The 17,627-nt window shown below is 38.6% G+C and overlaps 1 protein-coding gene, 1 long non-coding RNA gene and 1 pseudogene across 4 annotated transcripts; 1 reads left to right on the top strand and 2 right to left on the bottom strand.

The window, feature by feature from the left end:
- The first annotated feature begins 6,333 nt into the window (after nt 1–6,333).
- On the top strand, nt 6,334–9,245 carry LOC109006287. Of its 3 annotated transcripts, none has more exons than XR_001998625.2 (3): nt 6,334–6,415; nt 6,875–8,857; nt 9,154–9,245. It is a non-coding gene; the product is annotated as an uncharacterized LOC109006287 (long non-coding RNA). The 3 variants fall into 3 exon arrangements; XR_004802060.1 differs by having other exon boundaries at nt 6,336–6,415; nt 6,851–8,857; XR_001998626.2 differs by lacking the exon at nt 6,334–6,415 and having other exon boundaries at nt 6,907–6,979; nt 7,082–8,857.
- LOC109006285 lies at nt 8,266–10,322 on the bottom strand (annotated as a pseudogene).
- Nucleotides 10,323–10,327: 5 nt separating this feature from the next.
- LOC109006284 (potassium channel AKT1-like) lies at nt 10,328–17,328 on the bottom strand. The gene is made up of 11 exons (XM_018985513.2): nt 16,966–17,328; nt 15,419–15,784; nt 15,216–15,273; nt 14,807–15,124; nt 14,431–14,676; nt 14,217–14,315; nt 13,979–14,011; nt 13,675–13,860; nt 13,197–13,391; nt 13,022–13,097; nt 10,328–11,469 (listed from the first exon to the last, which is right to left on the bottom strand). Exons 1-11 carry the CDS (start codon nt 17,151–17,153, stop codon nt 10,586–10,588), a joined length of 2,649 nt encoding a protein of 882 aa, XP_018841058.1. The 5' UTR covers nt 17,154–17,328; the 3' UTR covers nt 10,328–10,585.
- Between the last annotated feature and the right edge of the window lie 299 nt (nt 17,329–17,627).

The following is a 17,627-nucleotide window of genomic DNA, read 5'->3' on the forward strand; positions in this document are numbered from 1 at the left end:
TTTTCATGTCTTTTAATGATAATGTGTATGTATGCCCATCCATTTTTAGGCTTTTGAAATGAGCCGTATGCGACAGTGTCACCGTTTTCAAATGACGTGTCGAAAGATGATTAATGTTTACAGGATGCTTATAACAGTTTAAAAAAGGCGGCGCAATTTTATTTTGAGTCAAACGGTGGGAATGAGTGGATCGAATTCAGATGGGTTGAAATGATTTGTGAATAGTAAAATAAAAGTTGAATTATTTATTATATTTTTTGTAGAAATTTGAAAAAGTTGAATTGTTTATTATATTTTGTATAGAAATTTAAAAAAATTGTAATGATAAGATGAGATAAGTTGAGATGGGTTGAGATAAGTTATGAATATAAACGAGGCTGTTTTCAACACTTGGACTAAACATAAAAATTTAGGACCATTCTTCAATAAATCCTTAATCCTTTTTTTTCCTAGCCGTCAATGTTAAACATTACCGTTCACATAATAGCCTAATAGGCAAACATTCTAGCGTCTATGCTCTGCAAGAATGACAGTCTTGATTATACAACGTATGACATTGAGACCCTCAGATGGTATTGACTCTAATCCATTAACATCAAAATCAAACTTACTAATTTTGTATAGTGTTCGTGTTAATTTTACGGGTCGTGTCATATATTATCACCCTTAAAGTTTATATAGAAATAAATATACAAATTAATGTGGTTTCATGTGATCCATTATATCTACTTTATAATAAAAATAACTTTATAATCCCGTACCGCATCAAACTATATTAGTTTCTAGGTTTATATTTTTGTAATATTTTTGTGGCTAAAGTATTTCTCTTCCAAAAAATGATATTATTTTTTAAGTTACTTCTTTTTCTCACATTTTGGCCACTTGCTTCTGCAAGAGTCTTCCTTAGTTTGAAGATACTGAGAATGCATAGATCTATGATGGGTGCAATGGGTGGCAATGGTGAATAATTGTAACATCAACATCTATATCTGGGTGTGTTACACGCCCAAAATTGTTTAAGTTATTAGGTTTACATAAGTTAGGGAATTTACTTTATTATTTGAGGGCATTTTCGGTTATGCATGTTTATTGTCCAACGGGTTGAGAGTCTGAGACTAAGTCAATGGGTTGTTATGTTCATGGGCAAGGTTGAGTAGGTCACGCACCAGTTCGTGCGTAGTGGTCAGTTATTTCCTTATTATTTGCACCTGTAAAACGCCTATTAAAGGCCAAGTTATCATGAATGAAACATCAACTATTTTTCATTATTCATTGCCGTGAGCAAACATTGGAGTGACTGGCTACTCGAAATTGCCAGATTTTATCACATAAATTCCTGGATCATACCAAAATTGGTCTCAGAGCCGCGTTCCTGCGACATGGCTGAAGGAACACGACTGTCACAGTTGTCTGAAACAGTAAACAACCTACAAGGAAGTACCGCTGCACTGAAGGAGGAGCAATCCAGACATGGAATGCTAATAGAGGGCGTGCTACAGCAGCTCAATAACTTAGCATCAAGTTATGACAGCTTGGTACAAATTACAGCTAAGCTTAGTTCAGGGGAAGGAAGTTCTAACAATGCAAAAGTAAATGCTAATCCCTTGTTTGTTGGACAAGGGGGCATCCAAGCGAGATCCCTCCGGTTGGACTTTCTTCGCTTCGATGGAGGAGATCCCAGCGAATGGATCTTGAAGGCGCAGCAGTTTTTCAATTACTTTGAAACTTCGGAAGACCACAAGCTAGAAATTGCCTCTTTTCATATGGAAGGGAAGGCACTGACTTGGTATTATTGGCTGAAAGAATCAAGTTCAGTGGCAAAATGGGATGACTTCCTGGAGGCTCTTCGCACCAGATTTGGGCCTTCGGCATACGAGGATCCAGTATGTGCATTCACCAAACTAAGGCAAACAACGAGTGTGGAGGAATACCAGGCAGCTTTTGAGAACCTATCCAATAAAATAAGTGGGGTAAGTGAAGAGTTTCACATGTACTTTTCTAAGTGGATTAAAAGATGAATTACGGATCATTGTTACCATGTTCAAACCAAATACCCTTGCTGCTGCTTTTGGCTTGGCTAGGCTACAAGAGGAAGAAGTAACCAGAAAACAGTATTTTTACTGAAATCCCCAAGTCCAAAATAACCCTCATGCACCCTCATTCAAGTCCGCACCACTCAGATTATCTGGACAAAACACCATACCCCGATTACTAGCCCCAAATCCAGTACTTAGACTACCAGCCCCCCAAAACCCGAGACCCAACCCACCATTTCAGAGAAGAAATCCTTATCCCATACAGCGTATAAGTCCCAATCAAATGCAAGAAAGAAGAGATAAAGGTTTATGCTATTTTTGTGATGAAAAAAATCACCAAGGACACAAATGCAGCAGGCCTAAACTATACTTACTGGAAGGGATGGAATTTGAAGGAGAAGAAGAAGAAGAATTGCAAGAAGAAGAGATTTTAAACCAGCTTAATACAGAAGCCATACCTGCTGTCCAGCAAGCTGAATTATTGGGTATATCCTTGCATGCTATTGTCGGAGCACCTTCTCCCAAAACCATGAGGTTAGTTGGAAAAATTGGCACCTGCTCAGTTATTGTTCTCATAGATACCGGTAGTACACATAGTTTTATTGATGTAAATGTAGCAAAGAGGGCTAAACTACCAGTGGAAGAAAGCGACTTGGCAGTCCAAGTCGTCAATGGAGACACCCTTCCTTGCCTTGGTTGCTGTAAGACAGTTCTTTTAAAGATGCAAAGCTGTAACATTTTGGCCAATCTGTTTCTATTAACCTTGGGAGGATGTGATGTTGTGTTAGGGGTGGACTGGTTAAGGAGTTTGGGTACTATTCAGTGGAACTTTGCTGATTTGAGTATGAGTTTCTTTGTGGAAGGGGTGAATTTATTTCTGCAGGGCTTGAGACTACCCGAGAAAGCCATAGAGGAAGAGCACAGCTTGAGCAAGGCTACCCTCACAGAAGGAAGAGGGATATGGCTGCAGTTTATGGAGATCAAGGACCAACAAGGAGGAGTACCAGTAGAACCTGCCATGCAAGCTGTTTTAAAAGAATTTAAAACAGTGTTTGCGGAACCTAATGGACTCCCACCTCCTAGGAATCATGACCACCAGATCCAACTCCAAGAAGCAGCCAAACCAACATGTGTTCGACCCTATCGGTACCTGTATTATCAGGAAGAAGAAATTGAGAAGCTGGTCAGGGAGATGCTTAAAGTTGGGATCATCCAACCAAGTCAAAGTCCATATTCTTTACCGGTTCTCTTGGTGAGAAAAGCGGATGAGAGTTGGCGGATGTGCATTGATTATCGAGCCCTCAACAAAGATACAATCAAAGATAAGTTTTCCATCCCTAATATAGATGAGTTGTTGGATGAACTTAATGGTGTTGAATTATTTTCTAAACTTGACTTAAGGTCGAGCTATCATCAAATCAGGATGAAACCCGAGGATGTGCCAAAAACTGCCTTTCGTACACATGAGGGATATTATGAATTTTTAGTGATGCCCTTTGGGCTCACTAATACTCCATCAACTTTTCAAGGGTTGATGAATGAGATATTCAGGCCGTATCTTAGGAAATTTGTTTTAATTTTTTTTATGACATACTTGTGTACAACAAATCTGTTGAAGAACACGTGGGGCATCTTAAAGCTGTTTTAGAAGTTTTAAAACAACACCAGCTGTATGCAAAAGTCTCAAAATGTGTTTTTGGCTGTCGGGAGGTGGAGTATTTGGGCCATGTAATCTCCAAAGAAGGAGTTAAAGCAGATCCATTAAAAATTACAGCCATGATGGAGTGGCCTGAACCTAAGAATCCTAAAACTTTAAGGGGATTTTTGGGTTTAATAGGTTATTACCGAAAGTTTGTAAGGGGATATGGATGTATTGCAGCCCCTCTGACTGCATTACTCAAGAAAAATTCTTTTAAGTGGAGTGAGGAAGTTAGCCAAGCATTCACAACATTGAAGTTAGCTATGGTGACTCCACCCGTGCTCGGATTACTAGATTTTTCCAAAATGTTCATAGTCGAATATAATGCTTCTGGAAATGGGTTGGGAGCTGTCCTAATGTAGGAAGGCAGGCCACTAGCCTATTTAAGTCAAGCCTTAAAAGGTAAAAATCTGTTTCTATCCACTTATGAAAAAAAATTTTTGACTCTTGTGTTGGCTGTTCGGAAATGGAGACATTATTTGTTGGGCCATAGATTTAAAACAAGGACTGATCAACAAGCTCTAAAATACCTTTTAGAGCAGAAAGTTAGAACACATTTTCAACAAAAGTGATTAACAAAGCTATTAGGCGTTGATTTTTGGGTCGAGTACAGAAGTGGCAAAGGAAATAAGGCAGCAGATGCTCTTTCCCGGCTGCCAGATCAAGGCAACAATTCAGATCAAGATGTAGCCTTGACTAGTCATGGGGAAGCCAAGGCAATAAGAATGGTGATGGTTAATTGGTGGGAAGACCTCCGTCAAATATATCTACAAGATCCCCAATTACAGCATTTACTCAACCACTACCATCAAGGTAAGCTCGATTCCCTCAAATATCAGTTTAGAGGAGGATTCCTATTTTATAAAGGGAGGCTACATTTGGGGACCCTAAAGATACATCAGGAGCAAGTCATGCAGCAATTCCATAGCAACCACATGGGAGGACATACTGGTTCACAGAAGACTCACTCCAGACTCAAGAGAGAATTTTTTTGGCATGGCATGAAAAAGGACATCAGGAAATTCATAAGAGAATGCGAGGTATGCCAAAGAAACAAAACAGAAAATCTCAAACCAGCTGGGGCTCTACAGCCTCTGCCAATACCAAGGAAAGTGTGGGTGGATATCAGTATGGACTTCATAGAAGGATTGCCTCTATCCAAGGGATACAGTGTCATTATGGTGATAGTGGACAGGTTCAGCAAGTACAGTCATTTCATACCAATGGCACACCCATATACAGTAGCAATAGTGGCGAAAGCATTCATGGAAAATATTTTTAAATTGCACGGCATACCACAGAGCATAGTTAGTGACAGAGATGCAATATTCACAAGCAAATTTTGGAAAGAAATCTTTCATCTAAGTGGAACCAAGCTGTTAATGAGTTCGGCATACCATCCTCAAACAGACGGGCAGACCGAAGTGATGAACAAATGGTTAGAGGGTTACCTCAGGTGCTTTACCAGTGATCGACCCAAAGATTGGGCTAGTTGGTTAGCACTAGCCAAGTGGACATACAATACCTCAAAGCATTCCTCCACCGGGTTCTCCCCTTTTGAGATAGTCTACGGACAAGAGCCTCCACGTCACCTCCCGTATGAACCAGGAACCACGGCAGTACAAGCCGTTGAAGACGAAATGAGGAGCCGAGATCTCATCCTCACGTTGGCACGGGAGAACCTGCAAGAAGCTCAAACAAGAATGAAGTTGTACGCAGACAAGAAAAGAACAAAAAGAGAATACAGTGTGGGGGATTGGGTCTATTTAAGATTGAGACCCTATAGACAAATGACGGTAGCAGTAAGGAAAAATTTAAAGCTTTCCCCAAGGTATTTCGGGCCCTTCCAAATCATTCAAAAACTCAGGAAAGTTGCCTATAAGCTCGATCTACCCAAAGAATCTAAGATCTATCCGGTATTTCACATATCTTGCCTCAAAAAGAAGATTGGGAATCAGATAAACCCTAACCCTAGGTTACCGACAGTGATGGAGAATGGTGCCATGGCTCCCGAGCCCGAAAAGATAATAGAGAGAAGGCTCAAGAAAAAGGGAAACCGAGCAGGAGTTGACTTTCTGGTTCAATGGAGGGGAACCAACGAAGAAGATGCAACCTGGATTGACGCGGAAGAGCTGCGCAGGACATATCCCGAACTCGTGGGCGAGTTCTTCTAAAGGGAGGGGTTGTGTTACACGCCCAAAATTGTTTAAGTTATTAGGTTTACATAAGTTAGGGAATTTACTTTATTATTTGAGGGCATTTTCGGTTATGCATGTTTATTGTCCAACGGGTTGACAGTCTGAGACTAAGTCAATGGGTTGTTATGTTCATGGGCAAGGTTGAGTGGGTCACGCACCAGTCCGTGCGAATTGAGTGGGTCACGCACCAGTCCGTGCGTAGTGGTCAATTATTTCCTTTTTATTCGCACCTGTAAAACGCCTATTAAAGGTCAAGTTATCATGAATGAAACATTAACTATTTTTCATTATTCATTGCTGTGAGTAAACATTGGAGTGACTGGCTACTCAAAATTGCCAGATTTTATAACATAAATTCCTGGATCATACCAGGGTGCCCCCACCCCCATCTCTCTGTCTTGCCGTGTCTCGAGAGGCTGTTCGCTTGCATCACATTCACAAGAGAGAGGAATGTTGGGTAATCGTGTGAGAAAAGTTGAAAGGTGCTAAATGAGAAGCATTAATCAATTACAAAATGGAGTACTATGTTTAAGCTTTCGATGCAAATTGCAATGTTGTCTGGTTGTCTACAACCTTGCTTACAAACTGCATGATATCTCTATTCAGTCGTGGCATTGTTCATTTCTTGGACACTGGCCGGCAATCTGTTATGTTTTGTGCTTGACTTGTGAAAAAATATTGCCCGGTTTACTGGCAATTTACAATTGGACAAAGATACGTTTGGTAATAAGAGTCTAAAGGAGCCAAAAACCTAGGCCCTTATTTTCAAATTTTGAAACTCATGTCCTGATTTGAGAGATTTGGTTCGATTTTCACTTGTTAATCTCTATGGCTTCTTTCTTTTCTTAGGTTTACTCGGTTCATTGTTTTTATTTTCTTGTACATTTCATTGCCTCATTCATTTTCTTAAATCTTAGATCTAATCATAGAGACCCAAATAGGCTAATTGGCAAGCGGCTGAACAACGCAGCTCCATCGTCTAGCTACCATCGGGCAGCCCAGCTCCTTCGCGTCACTTCCCCCACGGCGCCTCTGTTTTTCCTGGGGTAAGCCTCTGCCGCACGCGTCTTCTTCTTCTCTGTAGCGCAGGTGTATATACGTTTGAGGGTAATAAACTTGATGAATCAATCTAATCAGTATCTACTCAGAGAATAACTTGCAGGGCAGTATTCGGGAATAAGTGCCCATATGAAAAGGAATTCATTCATAAATTTGCTGCATGATATTATTAAAGTCGCTGGAGGTTTCGACTTACCTGATTTGTTCCCTTCACTCAAGTTCCTTGGTTTCCTCACTGGGACAAGGCCCAAGTTGTTGAAGATACAGAGGAGAATAGACAACATTCTCGAAAATATACTTAATGAGCATAAGATCAAAAGAAGCACCACTTCAGCGGCTAGCAGCAAAGATGAGTCATAAGGCCATGTTCATCATGATGATATATACTCAATAAGCTTTTGAACCTTCAGGCGGCGGCCGAGCTTGAATTCAATATAACAAGGAAATTAATCATTTTTAGAGAGAACCCATTGAAAGTGTTCTTAGGTGCATTCTTTCTTGGGGATTGACTTAACTATCAAACACTCACTTGTCATTTCTCAGCTTGTAGCATTCAACATGCAGATCTTCAAAGAATTCCAACACAAGTTATCGAGCTGGCTGGCTGGCTACATTTCATAACTGGGAAAAGGTTTCAATTAATTTCTTCCTTCGTGTTTGTTCAATCAATATCTTGCTCTTTCCGTGAGGCTTAAGGTAAGGGCTTGATTTTCATTTCTGTGTGTTGGTCACAACAGTGCGAAGGATGCCTGTTCTATTGATTATCAAACAATATTAATACGTTTGTGCAATTTTTGCAATTTTTGCTTGCCAAATGCCATTTTCCCACAACATTGTAACAAAGGCAGCGCCTCTGCATTATTCTTTTACAACCCCTACCAAAAAAGAAAAGCTTCTCAAAATCAAACGTTGAATGTCACACTCTCCTCATATGGAGACGAACTCCATGTTCTGGTTCGATAAGCAATCTGACAACAGGGGAGTGTCGGTATGCTGATGATAGCGAGAAGCAAAACTTGGACGGAATGAGACATAACATTACCTTCAGCTCTGTCATGGCTAAGTGTTGGCCAACACAGACTCGAGCCCCGAATCCAAATGGGATAAATGCCTGTGGAATCTTGCAGGCCCCACTAATTCCGTGGGAAAATCTTTCTGGATTGAACTCGCGGGCATCAGGCCTCCATAGATCTGGGTGTTGCTGCAACATTGCAACAGGAATCCAGATGTATATACCTTCTGGAATCAGTATGTCTTTGAATTTAATGTCTTGCCCTGCTGCTCTTGTGACTGCTGGTACTGGTGGGTAAAGGTGCAATGTCTCTTGAATTACCATTGCCAACTGCAAATAATCAGAAAGATTAGAATACACTTCCATCATTTTGGTCTATATGGGATGAGAAAATTCATGTTTTGTTAAATCTTTTTCATGCTTTGAGGCAGATCAGGATGGCGTAAGAACAAAATCTGCACAACAGTAAGAGAACATTTTGACCAGCAGATAATAGTTTGTAGCTCTTAATTTGCTAGCAGCCATATGCCATTCCTTCTGCTCTGTAAAAACACTTTTATGGACATAATGAATTTATAATGGTACATATTGTTTTCATGTTTCGGATCGTATCAGCATCTGGAAGGCCGCCTTTACACATTTCAAGCACCTCAGCACGAGCACAAGCACGAGCTTGCCATTCGGGATATGCAGCTAATAACATCAAGCTCCATGATGCTGTGATGGCAACGGTCTCATAGCCGCCAAGATATATAGTTTTGCAATTATCCACGATGAACTTGTCAGGAGAGAGATCCAACAAATCACTAGCCTTTTTGGCTCCTTCAAGTATCATTTGCAGAAGATCCTTCTCGTGAGTTGTCTCCGTCCTTTGTTTAACTACCCTTACTATCATGAAGTTTATCTCTTTTTCTAATCTGCATATCTGTCTATCGATCTTGCTCGGAAAAAACATGATTGTTGTAAGAACAAGTTCAAATTGGTTGAAACCAAGTTAGGGATGTTCACAGATTATAAAACATATTTATGAACTAAATTTGATAGTAAAATGCAGCACCAACTCTTCTGATGACAGTAGATTAAAAGTATATACAATGAAAAATGGTCACAACAACAAACATCTTCACAATTTCTTGATCATATTTGTAGGAAAACTTCAATGCAATGGTACCTAAACTTGGGGATTCCGAGAGTTGTCTTCGACATGATTTTTTGGAGAGTTCTGAACTTCAAGTTGAATTCTTCCCCTTCAAGATAATTGCTTCCAAAACAAGCTCTGATCCCCAGACAAGGTCCTTAAATCCTTGTCAATTGTTAATGTCTTCAATTCCTCCCTCATTTTCAATCCTGATTTCCCACGCTCTTAGCATTGAGGTTGTACAGTCGACCATCAAACTCAGCATGTCCTTCAAAACAAAGTTGCAGGTAGAAGTTTGCATCAAATCTTACAATTTATAGCATGCAAATTGAATAATCTTCTGATTGACATGGATCCATTTTAATGGCAAATCTTGACTTGTACTGGCTTCACTGTTTGAAATGGTGGGAGAAACAAAAAATAGTGGGAAAGAAAGTTTGCTCTGATTATTGCTTTTGAAAGGAAGTAATCTTATATCAATTAAAAAGTTATTAGTCTGTCATATCCACTGGAGAATCTTACCTTGACCTTGTCCATGTAGAATTCAGGAGCTATTATCTTCCTTTGGTGGGACCAAAGTGGGCCACTTGAGGATGCAATTCCCTGGCCCACCAAGGCCCCCCTCTCCTTGGCTATGTAAGAAGGTTTTCCTAGGTTCAGAGAAGTACAAAGGCCGATATCCTTCACCACCTCTATATCACCTGCCCACAATATCTGTATGCTTCCAATTGAAATCATGAACACCGGTCCTGCCCACCAATGCATCAGATGATATCACTCTATGAGTTTGGTTGATAACTCAAAACAAAAAAAAATAATAATAAAAACAATGCGGGATGGAGAATGAATACTTATAGAAAAATTCTTCTCATGAGTCACTATTCACCATTTGCCTCTATGCATTAAATTATTCATTAATCAAGTTTTTTTTAACAAACCATATTATTTTTGTAAAAAATTTGTTTAACCCAACTAGAAACATGCTTTTGCACGTGCTCCTGACCTAGTATATATATATATATATATATATATATTAAATCCCCTTAACAGAGCAAGCATTCCACTTGGTTTTTTATTGGATTGGTGGGAGCTTACCAGTTTTATTGATTTTTTGTTAGTATGGCGGGAGCTTGCCAGATTGCGCACTTTTGAATGTATATATAAGGGGATGTACTTCCCCATGCATTGACTGTTATGCAATCAATCTCTCTTCCTTTTCTTGTTCTTATGTTGCTGTCGCATTGACTTGCACGTTACAAGTTACAACTCTCTCTTCTCCCCTCCTTGAGGCTCTTGATTACTACATTCTGACAGACATCTCCACCCAAGATCTGAACTGGATCGGCATGGGGTGCTTCTTTGTTTCTAAAGGGAAAAAAAAAAGATGAAATTTCACCTATAGATGTACAAGAAGTACTACAGAAACTCATCTATTTGAGAGTTTCAACTATTAGATTCTTCAGTTCCAATATAACTGACTAAAATAAGATGATCACCATCTCTTATAACATCTATATCATCAATTTCGGCTCCATCTTTGCTAAGGACTTTACTCGGCAAGACCCCGAATTTCTTAGCACCTATCTCAAGTAGCTCCTGAAAACTCCCTGGAAGTAGCATAAGCTTTCCAGCTACTTCTCCCTTTTCTGGACAACTAATTGTCACTCTAGCAGGGTTATCTCCAGATTCTCCACGGTCCTTGCCATTTCTCATCGTGCTAACAGAGAATAGAAAGTCCTTCTCCCCATTGTGGGCAGAGGACATTATACCGAATAGTGAGTTGTGGAACTTATTAGTCCTGCGCCTTGGACGGGATTGGCTCCACGATCCATCTGTTGTACCTGTGAATGAGCCCTCCTGGGATGGACGGATTGCTGGCTCACTCTTAAATCGCCCAAGGAAACGAGTGCCATTTTTCCGCTCTGGAATCGCAACAATGGATTGAGTTCTGGGTTCTTTAGCAGATTGGAAAAGGATTTTAATGTCTTCATGTCCTTGTTGGTCGGCAAGATCCCTTGGGGTCCAACCATCAGGGTCTGGCTTGTCAATATCAGCGCCTTCATGCAGAAGGAATTGGACTATTTCAATGTTGCCTTCACAAACTGCAACATGAAGAGCTGTGGTTCCATTGTTTTTAGGAAGTGTGACATCTCCTCCATAACGAATTATTTCCTTGAGCAATGCCAAGTTGTTTTGCTCAGCAGCAGTGCATGCAAATTGACCAATGTCTCCGCGGTGTAAATTTGCACCACTGTCTAGTAGCACCTTGATCGCAGATTCATGACCAGCCAGCATTGCTTCCCATAGTGGCACATTCCCGTCAGAGTCTACATACATGCAAAATTAAACTCATCATTTTTATACTTATCGAATCACTCAGCAGAGCAATCCACCCCAGCTAACAGATAACAACCTTAATTCCAAAAATCCAATGCAATGAAAGGTGTAATTTAACATGGGGGCATATCTGATTATGTGACCTCAGATATGGATTGAAAATTAAGGTGAACTCACGAAATGAAAAACCATATCTGATAATGTACGAGTTCAAACATGGGGGGCATGTCTAGGCATTCATCAATTAATCACAGAATTTTTGTAAGGAGAGTCAACTGATATGAGCCACTCTATTCTTAAAAAAAGGAATATTCACATGTAATTCTGCATTTTTAACTATTACAAGTCTGATTTCCATTTCGAGATAATTTATAATGTGGGATTCTGGCAATCATACCAACTTTTAAATCATTAGTGGAAGGAGTCTTCTGAATTATTTAGATTATCATATGGTATGAAGGGAAAAGAAAAGGACCTGCATAAACCCTGGTACGGATTTAAATAATGAATTCTATCTATGCTCTTATCTACAATCAAAGGCATAGAGACTGCGCGTGCATGCCTCTGGAAGTTGTATTTGAAGGTTTTTCTTTCCATTTGGAGGGTAATGTTTTAAAGGGTATGGAACAGCTAATGGGATAAGAGTTTAAAAAATATTGAAAATCATAACCAATAAATATACACGACATAATCCACAAATTAATGGAAATAGAAATAAGAAAGATAACATTCATAAAAACACAAAAAATTACCAAAAAATTACTATGTAGATTTGCACAAATAAATATCCCCACAAATGTTACAACAAATCATAATCCACCAGTTTTTATAGCAATAGTAACTCTTTATTATATTAGGTGTTTGGTTTAGTAGATGTCATATAAGCCCATAAATATATATCCTGTGCTCTTTAATGGAATTATAATACAAAGGTTCAGTTGACAATTAAATTCACACTAGCACTCCAAAAGTCAACATATCTCTGCATTATTTATCTAAAATATTAGGCAGATTTTTTTGTTTGAAGCAACAGGTTTTTGGACTAAAATAATGCTCCCAATGGGGCAACGTTATGATAGCAGCTTCATTATTGGGATTGACTTTAGTAAGACATCAGTAGAGATTCAAATGGTTGAGAAATATAAAGGACTTTTTAGAGAAATATTTGAATCCTTGTCTGAAAATGAAATATTGTGAGAAAAACTTCCAAAATTTGCAAAGGGAAACAGAAGGGATTTGAAAAAAAAAACAACCTGAAGAAGTTTGTGAATGTAATCATAGCTAAAAGTTACAGCAGTCTCAGGTTTAGATCTACTAAAACGAAACCTTTTGAGAGAAGTATAGAGGAAAAAAATAGTGGAGCTAGAACATAGTCGAATTTTCATATAATCAAGTCTAGAGCACTCAAAAACCACTTTTAAAAAAATAGAGCGGGATGGTGAAAGGTTTAAAAAAAAGGGAAAGCAAAAGGGAAAGGACAAGCAAAAGGGCATAGTTAAGCACAATGGCCATGTTTATGGGCATGCTTCTGCTAGAAGGTACCTCTACTGTTAGGATCTGCTCCATAATCAAGTAGTAGAAGCACACAATTCTCACTTCCTTTGGAAGCTGCTATATGCTGATTTTACATGAAAAAAGGACGACATTTGAAAAATAAAATATTAGCATTCTCATTTCAAGAAGAGAATAAAATAAGAAGTAGATGCAAAGCACGCACCAGAGCAGTCCTGCCATTCTTGTCCGATTCATTTGGATCAAGACCCCGTTTCAACAACTGATGCAACAACAAGTCATCCCCCCTTAGAGCTGCAAAGCATAGACTAAGAGGTAGGTCCATTCTGCCATGAGCTAGCATGTTCTCAGTCTCCACCAGAACTTCTGACATTAATGGGTCATTAAGGTCTTTCAAATGCTGCCCACCAAGAAGAAAAGGCATGTAGAGCCAGAATATGTTAATCTTTATTGTAAATATGACCAGAACTATTTCACATTAGCGAAATGCTTGTATTCTACAAAACCAACATATGCTAAATAAAAATTTGATTGAAGACTCGGAAAATGTGAAAGCTTTACACCAGCCAATTTAAAATTTCTACATATTTGTTAGAAAACACAGCAAGGGTACAGATTATTACAAGTAGGAAAAGAATTTCTGCATTGATGAAGGATTATAGCAATAATTTAAGTTTACAAACCTGAAGCAGGTTATTCATGATTATGTTCCCATCTCCAACATTGGACTGAACAATATTTAAGAAGGTGGTACGGTTCACCCGCAGAAGCTGGCTCAATCTTTTGGTCCTCACTGTAAATAGTTGTGGCCTGTAACAAAGTACTCCAATCTCTCCACAGACATCACCAGTTTTTGCCTCTCCTACAACCTGCAACCATTTCCTGTGTTTTCAGTAAGCATATCGTATATCCTGGGCATCATAACTTATGTTTCAGCCCCAAAGGAATCCATCTAAAGTAAAAGAAGATTTGGGAGATCAGACTTGCCTGTTCGACTCCATTTTTCTGGACCAATAGATCCTGTTATAATGCAAACACCAGAGGCCATCATTTTCTAAATTTAATGAAAAGATACTGCTGTAATTTATTGGAAAAAAAAAATATCTCAATAATAGTGTAGCTCTATTCTGTTTTTATATGTAAGTAGTCAGCTCTATTCAACTTCGTTAACATAATAAAGTACATACATACAATATTTTCATGAATAAATGTATTGGATTATTACCACTGCTCCATTGACAAGGATGTAGAAGTCTGTGGGTGCCTCATTCTGCAAGATCACATCTTCCTTTGGAGGAAAATACTCAGCTTTCATCTCTGATACCTTCAAAAGTTGGGAGGGAAAAATACCATGTAAGCATTTACCAAAATGAAGCAGGGGGAATTCAATTCACTTTAGAGAGAAGATTGGAAGTTAAACCAAGAGTTTAATGAATTACCAACTGAAAAAGCAAGTCGTTTGAAACCCCTTGAAACAGATACACCTTATCCACAAGAGAGTAGAAAAGATAATGAGAAATGCTTGAACGGATGGCTTTAGGAAGGGAATCAAGGGTCTCTTGCTGCTGGAGCCCCTCTGAGTCTGTTCTAAACTTCAAACATAAATGTGATAACATCTGATCTTGCAAGCGAACCGGCAGCTGGTTCCTCTGGGCAAAACTAGATGCAGATTGGATGGTATCTCTCTGGAGATTTATTAAAGAAAGAAAAGGAACGGTTATTTGAAAGGACTCAAGAAACTAGCAAGTATTAGAACTAAAGTCCATGTCTGGAATTATATTTATAGCAGAGTATCAATTAATACAATTCACTCACAAATTTTCTGGTCCGACTGGTCCCATGGACAACCAAGTTTGTCATATTTCCAATCAAATATGCTGTCAATCCAAGGTTGAAAAGCATATAGAAGATGTCAAAGGTCATCTCCCTTGTATTCACAGGGTGCAAATCACCATAGCCAACAGTAGTTAGAGTAGTGATAGACCAGTACATCGTCGTCACATAGCGGATCCACAAGCTCTGTTCAAGGAAATTATTCATTGATGCTCCAATCCATGTCCTGTTAGGGTCATGATAATGTGCTGCCAGATAATAATAGAAACATCCAGCACAATGAACCGCAAAAAGGGTAACCTGTAAAAAATATCGCAATCCTCATAAGATAGTGTAGTAGGAGAGAAAGCTTTCTTTCACCTATATAGTCCCGGAGTTATAAAAGACTTACACAAATAAGTTTTGCACATCGAACCCAAAAGTAGTTGTAGTTCCTATCTTTTTCCAATCTGTAATGACGGTAACAAATCCCAAGTTAGAACAAACCATTTTTTCTACAGGAACCAAACTACAAATAAATCAATAAAGATAAATCATTCTCATATTGTTTTCAATAATTGGAAGCACAATTAATAAGATGAAAATCCTCTTCACCTGGAAAATAGGGCACTAACTCTCCGGAGACGCCAAAGGCGAAGCATGTTGAATAAGCCATTCGACCTGAAAGGTGAATGAGCAATCTTCTGAGCAAGCTCCGAAGGGATTGTGGATATGACATCAAAGGCCAACCAGGAACGTGCATATTTCCATGCTATCTTCTTTGGATTATCAACGAGTAGGTAGGTTGTTCTATCAAGGTACGCTACAAAAAAGGTAATAATGATATCCACAGCAAAGAATCCATTGACAACATTATCAGTAATGGAGAGTGGTCCCTGTGGTTTATTAAGGAAGCCGAATTCAAACGGTGATACCCAAGCAGTATAGATGACCAGAACAACGAGAAAAGTTTCCCATATCCTGCAACAACCAATTTAGCCTCAGTCAAGCTTACCGAAAAGTAATGTCCTGACATATTTATGAATAATTATGGATATTTATGGATAATGTTTATGAATTCAATCTACAAGTGAAGAGTGAAGACAGCGATCTTTATGCAAAAATGGATCTACTCTGTACATGACATATTTTCGGAGTTTGAAACATTAGTTCTTTTAAATTGGGGTAATGAATCATCCTTTTCTACACGATGCTCGGTTCGTAAAATACACATGGCATTACAAGAACAAGAAGGGGAGGAAAAGCAAAGACAAAGACAGTCTACAAAAGCTACAAACTGTTTTCCGTCATGAACAAGCAGAAAATTCAAAGCCTCCGAGTAGGTGCAGCTCTGGTCTAACTTGGTGACAATTCAAAGATCAAATATTAAGTACGAATTAGAATAAAAAAAGTGGATGTCTCACTTTTAGGACACCAATCAAATATTCCAAACGCATGGGAAGACCGAAGAACTTTTCGTTTAGGAAAAAAGTATACAAAATAAAAACAACACCAGAACAAAGAAACAAGAAAATCGTTTTTTGTAGAAGCTATCATTTTTGGCGTAAAATCAACGAGGTAGATCAAGATTTTAGATGAACAATGTCACACGGAGGAAGAAGCTTCCAACTACAAACCGTAGAACTGAAAAACAGTATATACAAGAGAAAATCATTTAAGAAATCAAAACGAAGTTCAAAATTTTCAAATAAAAATCCCAGAACGACAAATACGAGATTCATTCTCAAAGAGATAACTTGAAGCAAAAATTAAAAGGAAATGGAGATTAAAAAAAGAAGAAGTAATGCTATCAGTTACAAACGAACCATCACAAGATTCAACTATTATCTTTTCCAAATACCCCATTATTGAAGAATATATAAATAAGCCAACAGTAGCGCTTCAACTTCAGTCGATACAGCCATCATTAGATTATTCAATTTAAAAAGAAAATAACAAAATAGGTAACCAGAAATTCAACAAATGCAGCATAAACCCAGAAAGGCAAGAATACCATTAAATTATTATTATAACAGCTAAAAAACATTGAAGCACATAACCCAAGAATCAAAACAATGGAGGAAAGATAATGAAATATGCAAACTAAAACAAAACAAAACCAACCTAGAAACAAAAACCAAGAAAAGTAATCATTTTTGAACCTGTAGCGGCGGTCATATGGCGATATAATCAATCTCCTAAGCTTGACTCTGCGATTGCTTCTTGCTCCAAGGGACGGCAAAATCCCCGTAGAGAGACTGTAATGGCTACCGTCCCTCGACAATTGTTCAATCTCTTCTTTACCGCACATTGAAACCCGAAAGACCCCTTTGTTCACCAAAGGCTCCATTATTGATACACAGCCTAAGAAACAAACAGAAAAAGAACACTCTACTCTCGTTGCTTGAGCAAAGGCTCTGCTCTCTCTCTCTCTCTCTCTCTCTCTCTCCTACACGTAAACACGCATCGGGAACGATGCCATGAACAACGTTTCTTTGTTTGCTTCTCGTATTTAGTATGTAAGAGTCGGGTCTAGTTTATATAATACGCGCCCTCTCTCTGAGGTCTCTTCTCGCTCGGCAATTACCTTAAAAAGCTGCTGCTATTCTGCTATTTCCCTTTGCCGCCTACTCTCAAAACTGTCTTTTTACCTTACGCTGCATTTGTCATTATTATATTCATTATGTAATAAAATTACAAGTTTATAAAATTAAATTCCTAAAAATTCCCCCAAAATAGTTTAAATTTTAGTACAGGTTTAGGGAGTGAAATAAGAATTTTGTATTTTGTTTTGAAGTTTAAAATATTATATTTTAATATTATT

The sequence above is a fragment of the Juglans regia genome, chromosome 1 (assembly GCF_001411555.2).
Source record: "Juglans regia cultivar Chandler chromosome 1, Walnut 2.0, whole genome shotgun sequence".
In the NCBI taxonomy this organism is placed as follows: domain Eukaryota; kingdom Viridiplantae; phylum Streptophyta; class Magnoliopsida; order Fagales; family Juglandaceae; genus Juglans; species Juglans regia.